We start from the raw sequence: 22,609 nt of genomic DNA, 5'->3' as shown, positions 1-22,609 counted from the left end.
TACAATAGGGAATAACATGAATCCTACAAAGATTTAAAAAAGATCGAAACGTCTAAATATCATTCCACTTCATAAATAACACAGTCTCACTCTACTGCCTCCTGCCTCGGCACACCACCCTAGTTTCCCGAGCACTGTAGCCAGGTGGATGTCCGTCTGATCCACCTTAAAGGGGGATTCCACTGATTTTCAAAATAAATAAATCTGCATAATCCAGTAATTGTGGTGTAAACAGTGAAGTTCAGAGTTTAATGTGTAATTGTAGAGAAACGTACCATCTCGGATTCCTCTACAATGGTGGTGAATGGAACCAGGCGTCTGTTGCCGTGACTACAGCACAAATATAGCCATTTTATTTACTATAAAAACCCACCAGCAAACCTACACTTGTTTTCTGAGTTTTATATGTAAGGTTTGTGATGGTAAAATGGGGGCAAATGTGAGTACATTATGTTCTCTTTAGGGACTATTTTGCCGTACAACACCCTGCCTGTATCCCTCCACTATTTTAATAATATATGATTTTTTAAAATAAACTTAGACCTGCGATCATTTCAGAACTCTGGTAGAACAGTGTCTCAGGCATCAGGCAGTGTCTTCATAACCATTTGGTGTAATAACTTTCTGTAAGGGAGCTTTTCGAGGGCTTAAACTCGTCAGACGTCTGGTTTCATTCACCACCATTGTAAAGAAATCTGATTTGGTAGGTTTCCCTATAACGAAGCATTTCACACCAAACCCACTAAGACTGACCTTGTTTATGTATTTACCTTTGTCTTATACATGCATTTTGAAAATCAGTGGACTTCCCCTTTAAGCTGAGCACGAAGTGATTTCTCCACCTCACTCTCCCACCTCCCCCCCCCCTCATCCTCCTCCATCCCTCCTTCCTCCTTCTTCCTCTTACTGGTCCTTCTTCCGGATCCAGCAGAAGGACTTGCGGCCCACCCAGAAGCCGGGGAACATCTTTTCATTGCTGGTGGTCTTGTACTTGTGCAGCAGCCGGACCTCTTTAGCTCCTCCCTCTTTTTCCTCCAACTGGTAGAAGCACAGTATGCCGGCAGGCTGGTCCAGGTAGATGCCAAAGGTGGTGCAGAGGCTTCCCTGGATCTCCACGTTTTCCCCGTTGTGCCAGGCGTGGTAGCAGGAGCCAGCCCAGCCGACGCCCCATGACATGTCGTTCTCCCCCAGACCGCAGGAGCCATCCTTAGCCTTTCTCCCCGCGCTCTCAAGCACCACACCGACCACCACCCAGCCCTCATAGTCCACCTCCCAGTACCCACGGCGGCCCAGCAGACCCTCCTTACACAGGACCTGAAGGAGAGCAGAGCCACAGGTGAGTAACCGTTGTAGTAATCACTGGCCACTTTATTAGAAACCCCTACCATGAAGCTCCACCTTGTTGGTGTGCAGTTAGAGACTGAATGGAATGGGGCAGGTAGGTGGAGCTCCTACAGTGGGCAGTGAGTGGAAGTACTCAGTGGGGCTTTGAAGTGAATGGAGGGTGTACACTAATTTACTTTACACACCTGTGGGGAGTGCTCATATCGCTCAGGCCTGTCCAGGACAGGACACACCTCCTCTGACATCCGGGACACTTTGGCACCACCCTCAGACAGCCAGAGCAGCTTCTGAGAAGTTCTGTCATCCAGAGAGAGAGGCATCCAGTCTGACAGAGAGAAATAAACACTAAATCTGTCTGAGTTCACATTTAATTCATACTGGATCATTCATAGTAAATACTAAATACATTTTAGTAGATACCAAATATTAAATAATTCATATGTAATTAATTATTAATTAACAAAAATTACTAAATAATTTATAGTGGATACTGAATCATTCATACTGGACACTGGATTATTCATACTGGATACTGAATCATTCATAGTAAATACTAAATACATTTTAGCAGATAGTAATGAATTCATACATACTTTGATTAATTATTAATTAACAAAAATGACTAAATAATTAATAATTCATAGTAAATACTAAATACATCTTAGTAGATACTAAATACATATTAGTAGATACCAAATAGTAAATAATTCATACATAATTATTAATTAACAAAAATTACTAAATAATTTATAGTGGTTACTAAATAATGCATAGTGGATACTGAAAATTTCAAGTCATATTAGAAGTAGTAATTAGAAATTGTAAATTATTTACAATACATACTGAATAATTCACAATAAATACTGAATATTTCATATTGGATATTAAATCATTTTAGTGGATACCAAATAGTAAATAATGCATAGTAAATACTGAAAAATTCATAGTGGATACTGATTCATTTTGTGGAAATCAAATAGAAAATTATTAATAAAACATACTAAATAATTCATAGGCTAGTTGTTTGAAATGGATTCCTGAAAATTTAACAAAAGTTACTAAATAATTCATAGTGTATAATATAGTAATAGTAGATACTAAAAAAGATCCATTGCTGAGTAATTCATAGTGGAAACTAAACAATTACTGAAAAATTCATAGATAGATACTGGAAATTAGGTATTGAATAATTCATAGTAGATGCTGGCTACTAAATCATTTTAGTGGATACTAAATAGTAAATCATTACTAATACATACTGAATAATTTATAGAATGATAATTGAATGATTAACAAAAGTTAGATTAATTCATAGTGGATAGTAAATTTGTAGTTACTGTAGTAGTTACTGAATAATTCATAGTAAATACAACAATTATGGCCATTGCTAAATAATTCATAGTGGATCCTGAATAATTCATAGTAGTTACTGAATAATTCATAGTGGATCCTGAACAATTCATAGTGGATCCTGAATAATTCATAGTGGATCCTGAACAATTCATAGTGGATCCTGAACAATTCATAGTGGATCCTGAATAATTCATAGTGGATCCTGAATAATTCATAGTGGATACTGAACAATTCATAGTGGATCCTGGATAATTCATAGTAGATACTGAATAATTCATAGTAGTTAATGAATAATTCATAGTGGATCCTGAACAATTCATAGTGGATACTGAACAATTCATAGTGGATCCTGGATAATTCATAGTAGATACTGAATAATTCATAGTAGTTAATGAATAATTCATAGTGGATCCTGAACAATTCATAGTGGACACTGAAAAATAGGCCTGTGGTCTAAGAATATTCACTGTCTATGACTTTCCTCTACAGCGGGTGGAGGTGAGGTGAAGGTGAGCTTTACAGCAGGTGGTTCAAGTGAGAGGGGTCCACTTCAAAAGCAGAACTGCCCCCAACCCTACAGTGACAAAGAGACCCTGACATACATTTCATCAGCTCCGCCCTGGTGGTGGGTTCAGGAATGTCGGGCTCATATGGAGGCAGCTCTTCTGTGATGGAGACATGAAGGAACGAGAGAGAGGAAGAGAGGGAGAGAGAGGAAGAGAGAGAGAGAGAGAGAGGAAGAGAGAGATGAAGAGAGAGAGAGAGAAAGAGAGAGAGGAAGAGAGAGAGAGAGAAAGAGAGAGAGGGGAAGAAAGTCGTTACATTCCACACTGCTCAGCTAATCCAGTGTAAATGAGAGCGCCTGTCCAAACCAAGCCCAAAGTCCTGTGACTCAGTGGGGATGTTAAGCCCCTCATTAGCCCCTCAGAAACTGTGTAACAGTTATTTGCGCCGCAGAGAGAGAGAGAGAGAGAGAGAGAGAGAGAGAGAGAGAGAGAGGCTAACGATAGAGGCGACGCAGCTGTGAGGCTCACCTTCAGAAAGTAAGGATGGTAATTTTCACACATGCAGACGAGCTGTTCTCTTTAAATGCTGTGTGGCTCTTCAATACCCGAGAGTGTCGGGTGTCCATGTGTGAAGTCTGCTGCCCGCTCAGAAAATAGCTCAGCAGGAAATCCTAATGTGTGTAATACACTTTAATGACCATCTCAGTGGCACCTCAGGTCAGACTAAGGTCAGTTATACCTTTATGCAATAAAGCCCCCCAGCAGCTGTGAGGTGGGGCCTTCATGGATCTCATCCGTCCTTGGGGCACTTTTGGTATGTACTGACCACTGCATACCGGGAACACCCCACAAGCCCTGCCTGATGTTTTGGAGATGTTCTGACCCAGCCACATAATTTGGTTCTTGTCCAAGTGTCTCAGATTCTTACGCTTGTCTGTTTTTCCTGCTTCTACACCTTTGAGAATGAGAAATATGATCACTTACCTGCAGCGACTGCGGCCTTCGAGCCTTTTCTTCCTGTGGAGAGAAAAAACACTGGGTCAAACTCAGAGGCAGGACCAATCAGAATCTCCATTTCGCTTGAGGGCGGGACAACAGAGAGTGAAACTCAGCAGCAGAACCAATCAAACATGATGACAGCAGACAGTCAAACTGAGAAGCAGAGCCAATCAGAATCCGCATTTTAACTGGAGGCGGGACCAATCAGATTCTCCATTTTAACTGGGGGCGGGACAACCAAGAGTCAACCTCAGAGGCAGAACCAATCAGAATCTCCATTTCAGTTAGGGGCAGGATAACAGAGAGTGAAACTCGGCAGCAGAACCAATCTGAATACCCATTTTGGCTGAGAGGCGGGACAACAGACAGTCAACCTCAAAGGCAGAAATGATTTCAGCTTGGGGCGGGACAACAGACAGTCAACCTCAGAGGCAGAACCAATCAGAATCCCCATTTTAAATGGGGGGGGGGGGGCACTAAAGAGTCAACAGCAGAGGCAGAACCAATCCGATTCCTTATTTTAGCTGGGGGCGGTACAACAGACAGTCAACCTCAGAGGCAGAACCAATCAGAATCCCCATTTTAAATGGGGGGGGGGGGGGGGGGGGGGCACTAAAGAATCAACATCAGAGGCAGAACCAATCAGATTCCCTATTTTAGCTGGGGCGGTACAACAGACAGTCAACCTCAGAGGCAGAACCAATCAGAATCCCCATTTTAACTGGAGGCAGGACAACAAATAGTCAGAGGCAATAAACTCAAGAGTCTTCATTTCAGCTGGAGGCGGGCCAACAAAGAGTCAAACTCAGAGGCAGAACCAATCAGAATCTCCATTTCTGTGGGGGACCAACTGTTTCTGGTTGCTGCCTCACTATGACAGGACCTGATGTTCTTCAGAGACATTAGCTAGAACGTTCTGAGAACATTGGGCCTTGTTTTTAGAAAGCCCACTTCCTGAGGATCCTGACGCTCACCAGTCGGTCATGGTCCACAGGTCCAACTTCAGGCCTCTTCGTAGTGTCAGGACTATGTAAAGTGACCTGGTGCCTCAAACACCCCCCCCCCAATTCAACAGCAGCCACTCTAGACTTGTCAGGGTTAAAGGTGAAGTACAGGGCTCATGCTCAAGTTCACGGTGGTCAGGGATCTGTGCGTGCTGTCACCTCCTGACCCATGTGACCCTCTGGGTGACATGACCTCCACACTCGCGCTTCCTCTTCAGCCTGTCAGGAGTGCTGAATGTGGCCGTGCTATGTGGGCTATGTGGCTCTGTCATTGTTAGCACTGACTGATGGAGTTTACTCATGCCTGCAGTCACAGATCACCCCCTATAGGCCCACTGCACCTAAACTTAACATTTACTACACACACACACACACACACACACACACACACACACACACACACAGGCATGTCACCAGAACTGACAGGCACTTCTCAGAAGAAAACTGTTTCTGCTGCTGTTGACCCCTGCTCCGGTTGCAGCGCTGTCAGTCACACGCCTCAGAGTGGCTTCCATCACGAACCTTCCCAGAAACGTTTCTAATAAAGTGGCCAGTGAGTGAAAGCACTGGGCAGGTGTTTCTAATAAAGTGGCCAGTGAGTGGAAACACATGGTAGGTGTTCCTAATAAAGTGGCCAGTGAGTGGGAGCACAAGGTAGGTGTTTCTAATAATGTGGCCAGAGAGTGAAAGCACAAGGTAGGTGTTTCTAATAAAGTGACCAGTGAGTGGAAGCACAAGGTAGGGGTTTATAATAAAGTGGCCAGTGAGTGGGAGCACAAGGTAGGTGTTTCTAATAAAGTGGCCAGTAAGTGAATGCACAGGGTAGGTGTTTCTAATAAAGTGGCCAGTGGGTGAAAACACAAGGTAGGTGTTTCTAATAAAGTGGCCAGTGAGTGGGAGCACTGGGCAGGTGTTTCTAATAAAGTGGCCAGTGGGTGAAAACACAAGGTAGGTGTTTCTAATAAAGTGGCCAGTGAGTGGGAGCACTGGGCAGGTGTTTCTAATAAAGTGGCCAGTGAGTGGAAGCACAAGGTAGGTGTTTCTAATAAAGTGGCCACTGAGTGGGAGCACAAGGTAGGTGTTTCTAATAAAGTGGCCAGTAAGTGGATGCACAGGGTAGGCATTTCTGATAAAGTGGCCAGTGAGTGGGAGCTCATTATCAGTACACTGAGTCCATTTCTAACAGTGTAAAACGAGAGGTGAAGCCTCTAATGCAGACGTGTCAAAGTCTCCTTGTTGGGACGGCAGTGATGTGCAGGCTGGTGTTCAAGCAGCCAGAACGTGTCATTTTTCATCTGCTCATTTGTCTTCACTCATCCCTCTGCTCTCCACCGTTCTGTCTTTCTAAATATATAACATGAATACACTAGCTAGACACGTCTGAAAGTCATGGAAGCCCTGGCTAACAGGGTGGGAAGTTCAGCCCGATCGGTCCAGGGGTACACGGTAAAGTGAAAGTTCGGCAAATTCACACACTTTTGCCTCAGAGCTGAAGTAGCCAACAGAGAAAACCACACCGCACAGCAAGCCTAGCAGCAGTGACCTTGAACTCGGACTGTCCATGTTTCTATATAACAGTGAGTGCTTCAGTGTCAGTATATATAATTCAACAACAATCCACAAGGCTTCCTTAGTTGTTGGATGCGCTGTGAACCTTCTGCAGTTGCAGAGTGCAGTCTGGATCAGTAAGAGCTTTGTAGGATGTTGATCCACAACTCTGGGAGATCTCTCAAAGGGCAGAGAAAAAGTGCATACAGTGCTCTGTATATATACAAACATACATATCAACTTCCTGACAGCAGTACTGCTGTGTCTATATATATATATATAATTATTTCAACTATACATGTCAGGAAGTTGATATGTATGTTTGTATGTGTGTGTATATATCTATATCTATCTATCTATCTATCTATCTATCTATATATATATATATATATTTATTATTGGTTAAAATCTGCCACTATCTGTCGATAATCTATACTATCCATACACAAAGGCGTGAGGCTTCCTTAGTTGTTGGATGCGCTGTGTTTTTCCTAAGAATGCACATGCCAGCTTGTGCACTTGTGTATATATATATATATATATATATAATACAACAACAACAATCCACAAGGCTTCCTTAGTTGTTGGATGCGCTGTGTTTTTATTCTGAGTGAACCTTCTGTAGTTGCAGAGTGCAGTCTGGATCAGATTTTATATATATATATATAATTATTTCAACTATACATGTCAGGAAGTTGATATGTATGTTTGTATGTGTGTGTGTATATATCTATATCTATCTATCTATCTATCTATCTATATATATATATATATATATATTTATTATTGGTTAAAATCTGCCACCAGTAGATGGGTTGAGTAGGCACATGTAGTCATTAATCGAGTAAAACCTATTAGCATATAGTAGTGTGAGCTACTAAATTACTATCTATCTATATATAAACAGTCCACGAGGCTTCCTTTATTGTTGGATGCGCTGTGTTTTTACTCTGAGTGAACATGGCAGCTCGTGCAGTTGCAGAGTGCAGTTTGGATCAGTAAGAGCTTTCAGGAATGCTAAGTATGAGTAGAAAATGTTCACAGTGTTTTCCTATCTATATATAATCTGTCGATAATCTATACTATCCATACACAAACAGTCTATGAGGCTTCCTTAGTTGTTGGATGCGCTGTGTTTTTACTCTGAGCCTTCTGCAGTTGCAGAGTGCAGTCTGGATCAGTAAGAGCTTTTTAGGATGTCGATCCACAACTCTGGGAGATTTCTTAAAAGGCAGAGAAAAAGTGCCTGACTAAGCCATATTTATATTCTGAGCCTGGTGTGCTAACTCGCTATGGTAGCACTAATGGGCAAACACAAGCCAACAGGGCTAACATGGTGATAATTCCTGGTAATACCAACTAACCCAGCTCTGGTTGACAGGTGTAATTCAGCCTAGCACAGGCTAACCATAGCTAACAGGTTTAATTCAGGCTAACCTTAGCTAACAGTGCAATAACGTGGCCAGTGAGTGTTACAGAGAATAGCAATAGCTGCTCGTACCCTATCAGGAGTGAAATTAGGACAGCGCCTCCTGGCTTCACACCAGTAGCAGCGACCTTGAAGCCTGTCCGGCCTTGTGTTTAGGTTTAGGAGCTGTACATTAGCCTCCTAGCTCCAGTGGGAAACTAAAGAAGCTACTAGCCTGCTGAACATGCCTGGGCTGATTGACCACATTTGGAGCAAGAGGGTCAAACTGTGTACCTCTGGTTTCTCACTGAAATGAACCCATCAGTGTTAGACTCCAAGTTCAAGTCCATGAAGTAACACATTCCCGCCGCTGAAAGCTGAGGGACCGTCCCGCACCCTGTGTAAGACTAGACGCCCTCAGGTCCCCAGAGATGCAGCGTGCTGGGTTTGTTTTTGGAGTTCTGAGAGAAAGCCACAGGCCCTGCTCTCAACACGTTTCCCTGAAGGCCGGCTCGCGCCGCCGCGGGGGGACAGGAATGGGGAAAGCCTCAGACTTCCTGACGTCCTCGCCCCAACAAGCTCTTTAGAAGGTAAAAATGAGAGTGTTTGAGAGTGTCACTCGATCGGGCGGGCTGGCCTTGCTGCAGAGGGAAGGGGTGTTGTAGCCGCAATGCTTCTTCCTGACAGGCCGCTCTGTCAGAGCTGACACAGAGCTCTCCGGGGACAGGTGCCTGGTCACACGTGAGCATGAAATACAGCCATACACCACACTGGCACTCAGGGTCCCCCCCACACCTGTCTAAGTAGTGTAACATCTCTCTATAACTATCTTATACACACACACACACACACACACACACGCACACACATATATGTATATATATATGTACATACATGACTACCAAACTGTCCTTCAGAAGCAGGGGGTCGTTACATAATCCTGATCGTGATAACGCTTCAAAGCCTGCTCATACAGAACATACTCCACACTGCCTCATAGATCATGCATGTCTTACTGGGAAATTCCAGCCGGATTATAAAACAAGCCGCTCAGACTCCACTGAGTCATTACACTTCAAATCGTACAAGAAGGTCAAATGATAAAGTGGCCAGCGAGGGGGAGCACAAAAAAACTGCAAATTCAAAAGTCAAATATTTAAATTCTGTGTAAAAACTATAAAGTTTCTGCAGAAAAACACCATAACTTTACAGATTTTTCCGAATTAATATGATCGAACACTTTTAATAAAGTGGCTCCATATAAAAATAAAACGAACAAAATTTACTCTAAAATTACAAAGAAAAAATAAATTTTTCGTATGGACATAAGCCTTCATATTGTTTTCTGCATATTTATTTACCAGAAACTTTTTTTATTTGCAATTTTACATACATTTGATTGTAATTTAAGAAAACTACATAATAAAGTATTTTTTTCTGTTAAAAAATTAAGAAAGTAATGTCATTTGTAATTATTGACATAATACTTCATATACAGTTCAATTGTTAATGTATAGAGAATGTCTGTAAATGTATTCATTTTTAAGATTTTGTAAACAATTATAAAAACAGAAAACTTTTTTACAATTCAGATTACATTTGATTGTAAAAATATATATATATATTTTAAATTAATTGGTAATTATTGGTCTAATACGTAAAATACAGTTAAGTTGTTAATTCATAGATCATTACTTACAAAGTGGGTAATAAGACAATCCTCGTACTGTCTAATAGAGCACAGAGGAACACGCCGAGGTCCAGAGTCAGAGAGTGTGTTATTATATATAGCACATATATATATATATATATATATATATATATATATATATATATATATATATATATATATATATATATACACAGCACTGTGTCCCCAGTTTCCTCTTTACTGAAAAACACTAATATGGTCAGTCTAGCACTTCAAATGTTCACATAATTATATTTATATATTATATTACAATTATTATATTATTATATACAGCACGTATATTCTTCTATTGTTATTCTTATTAAGTCACACTGTAAAAAAATAAAAATCATTAACTCAACACAGGTTAAGGTGAAAAGAACTGTAATAAATATATTTGAAAAAAATTATTATTGGCCTAATACATAAAATACAGTTAAGTTGTTAATTCATAGATCATTTCTGTAAATGTCCAGATTTTAGAAACATTGATAAAAAAATTTGGTTTTATTTTTTGCAGTGTTGTGTTTCCATGAAGTGCCTACAAAGTGGGTAATGAGACTCATACTGTCTAATAGAGCCCAGAGGAACACGCAGAGGTCCAGAGAGTCAGAGAGTCAGAGAGTCAGAGAGTCAGGTTACTGCAGTTTTAGAGTATTAACCCAATCACTTTGCACTGAGACTGAGAGTCCTGAGGGAGCGCGAGCGAGGGAGAGAGGGATTAGGATGGAGGGGAGGCTGTGAAGGTCATCTTTATCTGCTGACAGGTCACTCTATCTGTCATTAGCACTGATCTCTGCCTCAGTGGACCTCGCAGCAGAGGCGAGAGCGGGAGCAGGAGCGGGAGCAGGAGCGGGGAAAGGACATCCGAAACATGTGCTGAAAGAAATAAATATGAGCTGCTGTTCTCCCTCCCAGTTCAGCATTAATTATAAATATATATACACACACACACACACACACGCACGGTACCAGTAGTCAAAAGTTTGGACACACCTGGTTGAATGTGTGCTGATCATCATCCTAAAACCATTTGATTCAAATGCTAGGGGACACACAGGTATCCACCGTAGTTCGGAGTCATGGCTGGGGGCTGGGGGGTTCCAGTGGGCCTAAATCATACGACAAGCTGGTCGTATTGGATATTAAGGCTGTCTACTGGTCTTCTCTAAATGAGTTAATGTGAGTGTGTATCAATGTACATTAACATTAAGTGTAGCTGCAGGGTTTGAGAGGTATTTCCACCCTTACACACAAACACACGCACACACACACACACACACACACACACACACACAGCCCTATAACTTATGGCCTACGTGAAACCACAGCCACAACATCCTAACTACGGTGGGTACCCGTGTGTCCCCAGTTTTCTCTTTACTGAAAAACACTAACATGGTCAGTCTAGCACATCAAATGTTCAAATAATGATATTTATATATTATATTATAATTATTATATTATTATATATAGCACTTATATTATTATATATTATTATATTATTATATATAGCACTAGAATATTCTTCTATTGTTATTCCTAATAAGTCACACTGTAAAAAAAACAAAAATCATGAACTCAAAACAGGTTAAGTTGAAAAAATCTGTATTAAAATGTATAGAAATTGATTTTAATAAACAATAATAAAATGATTATTACTGTAAGTCATTTAGTGTGAAACGTACCCATCATTACCCAGCTGTTCACAGTGGAAAGCTATTACAGTGGTTATGAACACACCGCCTGATGACATGCTGAGAAGACATGTACAGGCTCACCGTTGGGTTTGCATAGCAAATAATATTGAATAAAATTACAATTTCAAATCATCAACAATATTTGAGTTGTAATCATGGTGACCCCTGGTTTCATTCACAGAGATCAGAGTCGGCAGGTTTTTCTAGAAGGTTTTTGTAGAACTGAGTGTTTCCCACCAAACCCTCTCTGAATGACTGTTTACGGCTCAATCACTGGATTATACAGAATTTTGGAAAATAGGTGGATGTCCCCATGTCCCCTAATGCTTTTTTGGGTGGTGTGGAGGTATTTGGCTCCTCCTGGCAGCTGAAAGAGCTTGCTTTTCTTCATGAGATGAAGTAAAAGAGGCCAAAGGTTTCATTTAGCTAATTTAGCCAAATTTAGCTACAGTAGAGCTGTTCAGTCCTGGTCCTGGAGATCCACCAGCCTGCAGAGATTAGCTCCACCCTGAATCTAACACACCTGATCAGGAGCAGCTGAACATTAGAGCCAGCTGTGTTGGACCTGAACTCTCCATGACCAGGATTGAGCAGCCCTGAGCTACAATATTTCTTCACTATGCTAATGGTACTTCACTACTGAGGCCTACTGTGGGTCTGGGAAGCCCGCCTACAACCTAACGATCATCTAAACGGGCACCGCCCAGCAACCATACAACTCAACCTGGACCTCCGGCCTGATTTATCCATCACCCGTGGTGCATGGTTCTGGCCCTCATGACAGAACAGAAATGGCCTGTTTGTTTTGGCCGTGGCGGTTGTGGGCAGTGCCAGGTCTGGAAGCGGTGGGCATTGCGGGGGGAGATCGGGTTGTGGCAGAGGATCAGGGCAGTGGAACTGATAGTGGCACGGGCGTGGGGTTACGGAGACGAAAGCTCAGCCTCCCTGATCTCCCAGATGACATGAGAAGAACCACACGCTGAGTGGCGGCCCCTGTGATCGCCGCTTATCTCACATGGGTCAAACGGAAAAAACATGCAAGCGGACAGATGCACAAACACGGCTGCGGTTTCTGATGGATCTGATGGAGAAACTGTACGAGATGTGATGTGCTTTATAAGAACCGTAGAGAGATACTGAGAACCCACTGTTGACAGCTGTGAATTTCGGAGAACGGTCAGGCCTGAGAGGGTTAGCGGGCTGAAGAGGGCGTGACTGTGCTGAAATCTTTGGAGACATTGTGAAGTATTTACTGGGGCTGTGTCTCGATCTGTTTATGGCTAAAAATATCAGTATCTGTGTATGGGGTTGTGTAACCGATGTGGGCGTGGCCAAAACCTGAAAACAACAGGCCCTTGAAGTGGTATTTCATTACTACTATATATTTTTCAGATGAGTTCATATATATTTTAAATGTATGTATGTATGTATGTATGGCGGCCCAGCCGAGATCTACTGCCCTCGGGGCAGGGAGTGATCTGGATGGGCTACATTGGGGCAGGGGGCGCTGCTGGGAAGTGACGCCTTGTGCGTATTGGTGGTCAGTTTGTATAGAAATATCGTTTCATTGTAGAGCTTAGTGTAAGGAAATGTATAGGTCAGGGTACTCTGAATGAGAAGTGGGCGTGGCCTAAACCTGACCTTAAACAGGTCATTTAAGTGTCATTCCATCACGGCCGTATAATTTTCTGATAATATATAGCAGTAAAGACCTGCTGCCCCCAGGGCAGGGAGTGATCTGGATGGGCTACATAAAGCAGGGGGCTCTGCTAGGAAGTGATGGGGAGGTTTATTGTGGAGCTCAGTGTGAGGAAGTGTTTAGGTCAGGCTACCTGGACTTGAACCAGATGTGGGTGTGGCCTAAACCTCAACTTAAACAGGTCAATTAAGTGACATTTCATCACAACCGTATAATTTAATATAATATACAACTTTATTTCTATTTATCTATTTATTGCAAACTGGATTTAAGGTCCAGATTTGATGACCTCGGGGTAGCTGGTCCACCTGACCAAGCTAGACAACCAGTATGACCAAACTTGACCAAGCTGGACAACCATTACCACAATCAAATGCAATGTAAACTATGCCGGTCAAGAGCTGATTAACCAGTTACCAGCAGAATCTGGCCTTGAGCTGGATTTTTCAGCAGGGTGGTCGGGTTGTTCATGCTGGTAGACCATCAAACATACCCCATACTGGCCATCAAACATACTTAACCTAGCATAAACATAGCTTAACCATCAAACATACCCCATACTGACCCATAGCTTACCCAGCCTGACCAGTTCAAGCAGAGGTGTTCCAGTGAAAATAGGGCAGCACTGTAAACAAGTCCCCATGTGGAGTTTACACAAGGAGACGTGGGACGTTTTGAGAGGATGTAAAGCCTGAATCATGTGGAGAATGAGGGTTTAAAAATGGACTCGTAGGGATTTGAAACCGGGGAAGGGAGTAAGGCTAGAGGGGGTACAGGTTAGAGGGGCTACACTAGAGGGCGGGCAGGGGGACTTGTTGAGATGATTGATGGGGGGGAAGTGTTGGCAGAAAGAGGGATGTTGTTGGATGGTAAAGGCAGATCAGCAGAAGAACATGATAGGAGCGGTGGATCTGCACACCTCCCTCACCAAACAGCACATTAAACACATCGTAAAATCAACAGTTAATCACACACTGATGACTCTATTTACCATCAGCTCCATCACCCAATCAGATAATGTCTCTCTCTCTGACCGTTAAACTAACTCTCAATGTGTAGCTCTGTTTTTCTGTCTGTCCGTCCGTCTATCAGTGTGTTGACCATGTGTTTGGCCATCTGCGTCCATACGCTGACAGCGGGGAGGGGGATTTATATGCCACAGAGATTGTGTTGATTTTATAAATGATCCATAAAAGCAAGTGGGCTCTAAAAGCGTCCTGCACAAAAAGACACCTGCCGAGCTGCCGGGATGCTTGCGTTTCATGGCGCTATGTAACGAGAGCAGTGAAAACATACAGCAGCTCAAGTGTTTCCAATCTGTGTAACTCTGCAGTTTATGGCTACTAACTATAGAGCTCCCGAGCCCTCACTGCACGCTACACAGCGGCCATACAGTGATAACATGAAAAGACAGTGCCTGCTTCTATATGGCACAGCAGAAAAAAAGGAGTTGTACCCATTGCTGCTGACACAGATGTGCACATGCACAGTAGAATAGGGCTAGAGGAGGTATAAAGCCCCCCAGCATTGAGCTGTGGAGCAGTGAAGGAACTGTGTTCTCTGGAATGAAGGTTGGTGCTCCAGCCAGTACTTTTGGATGGGATATCTATCTGAACTCATCCATACCCATCCATATGCAACTGTACCCATCCATATGCAACTGTACCCATCCATATGCCACTGTACCCATCCATATGCAACTGTACCCATCCATATGCCACTGTACCCATCCATACCCATCCATATGCAACTGTACCCATCCATATGCAACTGTACCCATCCATATGCCACTGTACCCATCCATACCCATCCATATGCAACTGTACCCATCCATACCGATACCCCATCCATACCTTTACCCATATATACTCATCCGTATCCATACCCATTTGTACCCATTCATACCCATACCCATCTGTACCCATCCATATGCAACTGTACCCATCCATACCGATACCCCATCCATACCTTTACCCATATATACTCATCCATACCCATACCCATCCATACCCATACCTATCTATACCCATCCATATGCAACTGTACCCATCCATACCCATACCCCATCCATACCATACCCACCTGTACCCAGCCATACCTATCTATACCCATCCATATGCAACTGTACCCATCCATACCCATTACCCATCCATACCATACCCACCTGTACCCAGCCATACCTATCTGTACCCATCCATATGCAACTGTACCCATCCATACCCATACCCATAGCCCATCCATACCCATATATATATACCCATCCATACCCATACCCCATCCATACCTTTACCCATATATACTCATCCATACCACGCCATCTGTACCCATCCATACCCATTCCCATCTGCACCATCCATACCCATACCCCATTCATACCCATACCCACCTGTACCCATCCATACCTATCTGTACCCATCTATATGCAACTGTACCCATCCAAACCCATATCCATAGCCCATCCATACCCATATATACCCATCCATACCCATACCCATCTGTACTCATCCATACCATCCATTCCCATCTGCACCATCCATACCCATACCTCATCCATTCCCTTACTTATCTGTACCCATCCCTATCCATATCTATCTGTACTCATCCATACCCACACCCATCCATACCCCAACCATACCTATAACCATCTGCAGGATCAGATTCATTCTTTGCATATGTTCTTTCTGACTTCCCATCCAACATCTTCGGCTGTGATGCTCAGAGCGAGACCTGGTGTCAGACTGGTGCCATCACTAAACGCGATTTGGGCTAAATGACCACTCACACATTAGCAGTGCTTCTGTTATTAACAGCTGAGTATGCACAGATTTCTTATTCATTAGATACGGTGTAGGCCTGGGTGGCATCTGTGTCACTTCCTCCCACTTTAGTCTACTGCTTTTTTGGCCATTGTTTGTGTATAATGCCCATCAAGTGTCTTAATCTTAATGTTTGTCTTTTCTTGATCTGAATGGCCCAAATTTTTACACTACAGTTCGGTTTAGCTGCCAATCAGCCAATCCGCCAACAGCCAACAATCCCAATGAACTGTTCATTTGGACTTGTTCTAATAGTGGTTTTAACTGCCTGGATAAAACATTGTACAAGCATTTTCATAACCACAGTACTGTATTTTTTAATTACAGGGACTTACATGACAGCCTACAGAGATAAGATCACCCAGCTCTGAAGGTTTTGAGAGGAGAAGCTCATGTGAGAGGGAGATGAGCTCCTGGCTTCCAGAAGCTTTCCTCTTGATTTATACTCATTTGTTAACGGCAGCAGCTGTTCCACTCTTCTCTGCTCTGAAACGACTATTATTATGTTGCTCTGACACCCGGGGCCCTGTGCGGGACCCCAGGGGGAGCCGCAGAATCCCTGCAATGCCCAAGGTGCCCTTTAGTCATCAGTCCCCTCCACGGGCAAACGTATTTCTAATAGCTGGGGGCCAGGCATCAGTACCCTTAAGCCCCAACACCTCCTCCACACACACACACACACACACACACACACACATATACATACATACAGAAAGATTGGCTAACACTTTTACTTCTATGGTGATGAATTTGCATCATAGGGTGCCTCTAACAGTGCCTCTGAAACAGGGGCACTCATTAAAAGGGCTTATATTGAGCACTCACCAGGCACTAGTCGGCAGGGCTAAATATTCTGCCCAATAATGTCATGATTGACCGCCCCCCTCTCACCACTCCCACTTATCACGCAGAGAAAACGGTCAACCAGCTCAGAGATGCTCCGTGATTCAGTGCTGTTCAAATCAACTACAAAACCAGTAGAGCAGTCAGTTGCTTTGTGTCTCAACTGTGATGTAACTAGAGATGGTATATCAGAATGGATGGGTGTAGACGGGTGTAGACGGGTGTAGATGGGAATTAGAGATGGAACATTCAGGTGGAAGTAAAAATACACCCCAGGATTTTAGTTGGTCGGTGCTGTCCAAGCAGTTGGAACCGTAGGTGTATATGGATATAGGTGGGCTTTGGTATGGATGGGAATGGAAAGTGGTGGTTATGGGAATGGGTATGGGTGGTATGGAAGGGTGCAATGGTAATAGGTATGAATGGGTGTGAATGGTAATGGGTATGGATGGATGTGAATGGTAATGGGTATGGATGGGTGTGAATGGTAATGGGTATGGATTGGTGCGAATGGTAATAGTATGGAAGGGTGTGAATGGTAATGGGTATGGATGGGTGCAAATGGTAATGGATATGGATGGTAATGGGTATGTATAAGTATGAATGGTAATGGGTATGTATGGGTGTGAATGGTAATGGGTATGGATGGTAATGGGTATGTATAAGTATTAATGGTAATGGGTATGTATGGATGTGAATAGTAATGGGTATGGATGGGCATGAATGGTAATGGGTATGGATGGTAATGGGTATGTATAAGTATGAATGGTAATGGGTATGGATGGTAATGGGTATGTATAAGTATGAATGGTAATGGGTATGGATGGGTGTGAATGGTAATGGGTATGGATGGTAATGGGTATGTATAAGTATTGATGGTAATGGGTATGTATGGGTGTGAATGGTAATGGGTATGTAAGGGTGTGAATGGTAATGGTATGGATGGTAATGGGTATGTATAAGTATGAATGGTAATGGGTATGTATGGGTGTGAATAGTAATGGGTATGTATGGGTGTGAATGGTTATGGGTATGGATGGTAATGGGTATGGATGGTAATGGGTATGTATAAGTATGAATGGTAATGGGTATGTATAAGTATGAATGGTAATGGGTATGTATGGGTGTGAATGGTAATGGGTATGGATGGTAATGGGTATGTATAAGTATTGATGGTAATGGGTATGTATGGGTGTGAATGGTAATGGGTATGGATGGGTGTGAAAGGTAATGGTATGGATGGTAATGGGTATGTATAAGTATGAATGGTAATGGGTATGTATGGGTGTGAATAGTAATTGTATTTATGGGTGTGAATGGTAATGGGTATGGATGGTAATGGTATGGATGGTAATGGGTATGTATAAGTATGAATGGTAATGGGTATGTATGGGTGTGAATAGTAATGGGTATGTATGGGTGTGAATGGTAATGGGTATGGATGGTAATGGGTATGGATGGTAATGGGTATGTATAAGTATGAATGGTAATGGGTATGTATGGTAATGGGTATGGATGGTAATGGGTATGTATAAGTATGAATGGTAATGGGTATGTATGGGTGTGAATGGTAATGGGTATGTATGGGCGTGAATGGTAATGGGTATGTATGGGTGTGAATAGTAATAGTATGTATAGGTATGAATGGTAATGGGTATGGATATGAATAGAAGTGGATGGTATGGATGTGTATGGGGATGGATATTGGTGGGTATAAGACTGGGTATGGATGGTTGTGGATGGGTATGGGAATGGATGGGAACTGGTATGTGTGGGAATGGATGATTTTGAAGGGGTATAGATGAGTATGGCTGGGTATACATGGGTATAGATAAACATGGCAGTGGATGGGCAATGGTATGGATGGGTAGGGGGCTGATATCTGCTGATAATAAACAGAAGTGAGTGTGATGTAATAAAGGGGAGGGGAGTGTTTGAGTAGTTTGGGCATCATAGACTACTTTTAGAGGCTGAAGAAGTGACATTATGCCACAAAGTGTTTCAAATCGGACTGAAATAGATTAACCAGTGCAGCTGCTGTCCCGTGGTTCATGTTTTCTTTGGCTATATTTTTGGCACTGATGTATATTTTATCTGGCCGTTATGAGGGGGGTAATGCATAAACAAAGTCCGTCACTTTTTATGGTCATCACAAGGCCTTTTACGGCGACACTTATAGGTGGCACCCCGGCACTGGAGCTGTACGTCAAGTACGCGCAGTATTCTCAGCATGCAGGAGTGTATGGTTTCCTCAGGGACGTTTTTAAATTGCGTCACCATCTACATTTCACAGTTCCAGATTAATGGTTTGTCACATTTGAGTTACGGGGCACCAACATTTTCCATCATGCTCCGGTTTCGCTTGTCACAGCGGCTAGATAATACACAGAGGAACCAGGGAGGAATCCAACTTTCTTAGCTAAACCAGCAGGAAATCAGGCCACTAAAGCAACTCCACCACATTAGTGAGTGTAATCAGCTACTCATTAAAGGATGCACCATCATTTCCAGGCATTTTCTGAACTAAGTGTTGAAGGAAAGGGTTTTAAGACCTTTTACAAGCAGGTCATCAGTCACCCATCAGTCAGAACAATGTCTTAGACAGTAATTAAACAACATAACTGAAGAGTTTCATTAGAAACCCTTACTTTAAAAGTTTTTCCAGATCGAACTCTACACACACAAACAATATTTCATTAAAAAAACACTCTTTAAATATTATTCATAATCTAGATAAATAAACAAATAGACCAATAGATAGACAGGCAGACAGACAATTAAATACAGACAAATAGATATAATAGAATATTAGAATATACAGAATATATATTAGATATAATAGAGTATTAGAAAATTAGAATAATAGAATATTAGAATATTATAGTTTTAGAAAGGTTGAATACCGAAATATTACAATCTTGAAATCTTAGAATATTAGCATATTAAAATATTAGAAAATCTGAATATTGGAATATTAAAGTATTGCAATATTAGAGTGTTTGAATATGGGAATATTAGAATATTGCAATATAAGAGTATTAAAATATTGGGGTATTCACATATTTGAATATTAGAATTTTGCATTATTAGAATATAGAATGTTTAGAATATTGCAATAATAGAGTGGTAAAATATTAGAGTATTATACTATTAGAATATTCCAATATTAGACTATTAGAATATTCCAATATTAGACTATTAGAATATTCCAATATTAACATATTATTTAAATTATTAACATTATTTAAATATCAGAATATTAGAATACAGCCTTTTTAGAATATTGCAATGTTAGAGTGATGAAATATTTGACTATTCAAATATTAGAATATTGCAATATGAGTATTATAAAATAAATAGAAGAGTATTAGGATATTTGAATATTAGAATATTAGAACATTGCAATTTTAGAATATAGACTTTTTAGAATATTGTAATATTAGAATGTTAAAATATTAGACTATTTGAATTTAGACTATTGCAATGTTAGACTATTAGAATATTGCAATATTACATAGATTATTACAATATTAGGGTATTAGGGTGATCACAGCAGCAGGAGGAGAGGTCCTCTCCGTAACTCAAGCGCTCGGTTTAGTTCACAGTTTGATTTAAAGTGTAAGGCCATGCGGCTACATGAGAGGACAGTGTGTGTGTCCTGCTGTGCACACAGATGGGAATGCAGTGGTAGAGTGAGGAGAGGCTGATGATGACATAGAGAGAGAGAGACAGACAGACAGACAGTGATCTTACCTGATTTCTTCAGCTCAGGCATGACTCCGTTGGTGTTGGTCGTGCTGCTGGGCATAGCACTCATTGGGCAGTGTGTGTCCTGTGAGTCTCCACCACCTTGGGGCTCCTCTTATTCCCTCTGAAAAAATGGGGGTGGGAGAAAGGGGGGAGGGGGGTGAGGGTTAGGGGGTGAGTATGAGGGCGTGTGTGTGTGTGTGTACTTGGTTACAATGGTACGCAGGGGGTTAATCCTGTCAGCTGAAACTCTGGTAACTCGTGTTCCTCTAAAAGAGTCAATTGACAGAAGAAGACATTCTAGAAATGTTGTGCACACACACACACACACACACACACACACACACACACACACACACACACACACACTCACACACACATATATGTATTGGTGTCTTTGAGGGCTTTGTGCTGTGTTCCATCTAACCTAAAGCATAAAAGGGTTCTAGCTAGTGTCAGAAAAGGTTCTGCAAGACCAGAAGGTTCTAGGTTGACGGTTCTTTGAGCTGTCATGGTTCTCTATAGATGTTTTTAATTTTTCTCCCAGTTTGGTGCCGCCAGTTATCCCACCCGTTCATGCGGCATCTCCAGGCAAAGTGCCAGGTCCCCGGCGCCACCGCACCAGCTAACAGACGCCTGTGCCGGCCAACATCACTTTAAGAGTGATGAGGGAAGACAGCGCCATCTAGCACGGCCAATTCTGCCCTCTCAGACTCCGGCTGCTGATGTCAAAGCGGCATGGTTTGGGATTCGACCTCGCGACCCCCCGGGACATAGTGGCAGCGCATTAGACTGCTGATTTTTCATCATTAAGAACAGATAAAAGCTCCCACAGTTCACACAGTGCTGCACATTTCCATCAAACTGGGGGGATTCGGTCCCCACAACAAGCTAAATACAAACACACACAGTTGTGCACACATGTTTCTTGTAAACAAACGCTTATAATGCTTTGTAATGTAACATTTAATAAAAGCAGCTGGTTTTACAGTTATAAAGTGCAAAAGTGTGGGGAAGATTGACCTTGCATAGCATCACAAAAGCCTTGTATCTCCAAAATAGCAGATTTACAGAAGAAGGAAAAAAACATTCCTAGCTTTCAATGGAAGGCCATGTGAAAATGTTTTATTTTAAGCCGATTAGGAGCATTTCTATTGGTCCATTCATCAAGGAAGTTGGACATAATGTAGAAAACAAGATTTAGATTATATCAAAAAGTGAAAAATGGCAAAACTATCTATTACAGTCTATTAGAACATGTAATATCTGTACCTATAGGCCTAGGCTTTGTAACAGCAATAGCTCTGTAGCTGGTATCAACTATAATCTTTACATTCTTGATGACATTCATTTCATTTGCAACCCACTAAATGGACAAAAGTATTGGGACACCCGCTCTTTCTTCTGAAATCAAGGGTATTAAAATAGTTTCTCCTGCTTCTGTTGGAGTAACTCTCTCTACTGTCCAGAGAAGAAGACTATCTACTAGTTTTTTGACCTTTATTAAGACAAGACCATTAGTGAGGTCAGGATGTTGGATGACGACTCATTCCAACTCATCCCATCCAAAAGTATTAGATAGAGCCCCATCCATCATTCCAGAGAACACAGTTTTTCGTCAGTGCTGGGGGGCTTTATACCCCTCTACTAGCCCACGCTTGGCATTATTAGACAGCATGGTGCCAATAGGTTCATGATGTTGATCTGCTCCAGAGTGTCCTGTTCTATTGGCAGTACTGGACAAGCTGTGTATGGGTGTGTATGCGTTCATTTGAAGGGGTGTCCACAAACTTTTGGACATAGTAGTGTGTTTTAAACTGGAATCTGATCATAATAATACAACAGATGATCTACAGCGGGGTTACAGGTACATAGGGGTCTTTGTACAGAAGGTCAGATGTGTTGAGGGTCTGATCTCGTCCCCTGAAGCTTGTGTTGAGGGTCTGATCTGC

At 42.1% G+C, this 22,609-nt stretch overlaps 1 protein-coding gene across 1 annotated transcript; it reads right to left on the bottom strand.

Annotated features, from left to right (window-relative positions):
- Positions 1-903: 903 nt before the first annotated feature.
- Positions 904-20,727, bottom strand: LOC140573605 (stonustoxin subunit beta). The gene is made up of 5 exons (XM_072693043.1): positions 20,664-20,727; positions 4,188-4,220; positions 3,300-3,362; positions 1,530-1,669; positions 904-1,314 (listed from the first exon to the last, which is right to left on the bottom strand). The coding sequence occupies exons 1-5, from the start codon at positions 20,725-20,727 to the stop codon at positions 904-906; spliced, it is 711 nt and encodes a 236-aa protein (XP_072549144.1).
- Between the last annotated feature and the right edge of the window lie 1,882 nt (positions 20,728-22,609).

This window comes from Salminus brasiliensis, chromosome 12 (genome assembly GCF_030463535.1).
Source record: "Salminus brasiliensis chromosome 12, fSalBra1.hap2, whole genome shotgun sequence".
Classification (NCBI taxonomy): Eukaryota; Metazoa; Chordata; class Actinopteri; order Characiformes; family Bryconidae; genus Salminus; species Salminus brasiliensis.
Note: the sequence above shows the minus strand (reverse complement) of the source record. Positions and strands in the feature narration are given on the sequence as shown.

Excerpts from the sequence above, each read along its gene's own strand:
- LOC140573605 (XM_072693043.1), bottom strand. The coding sequence starts at position 20,727 with ATGAGTGCTATGCCCAGCAGCACGACCAACACCAACGGAGTCATGCCT. Across the intron at positions 4,221-20,663 it reads GCCTGAGCTGAAGAAATCAG|GAAGAAAAGGCTCGAAGGCC; the intron begins GTAAGATCACTG and ends TTCTCTCCACAG. Across the intron at positions 1,315-1,529 it reads GATATGAGCACTCCCCACAG|GTCCTGTGTAAGGAGGGTCT; the intron begins GTGTGTAAAGTA and ends GCTCTCCTTCAG.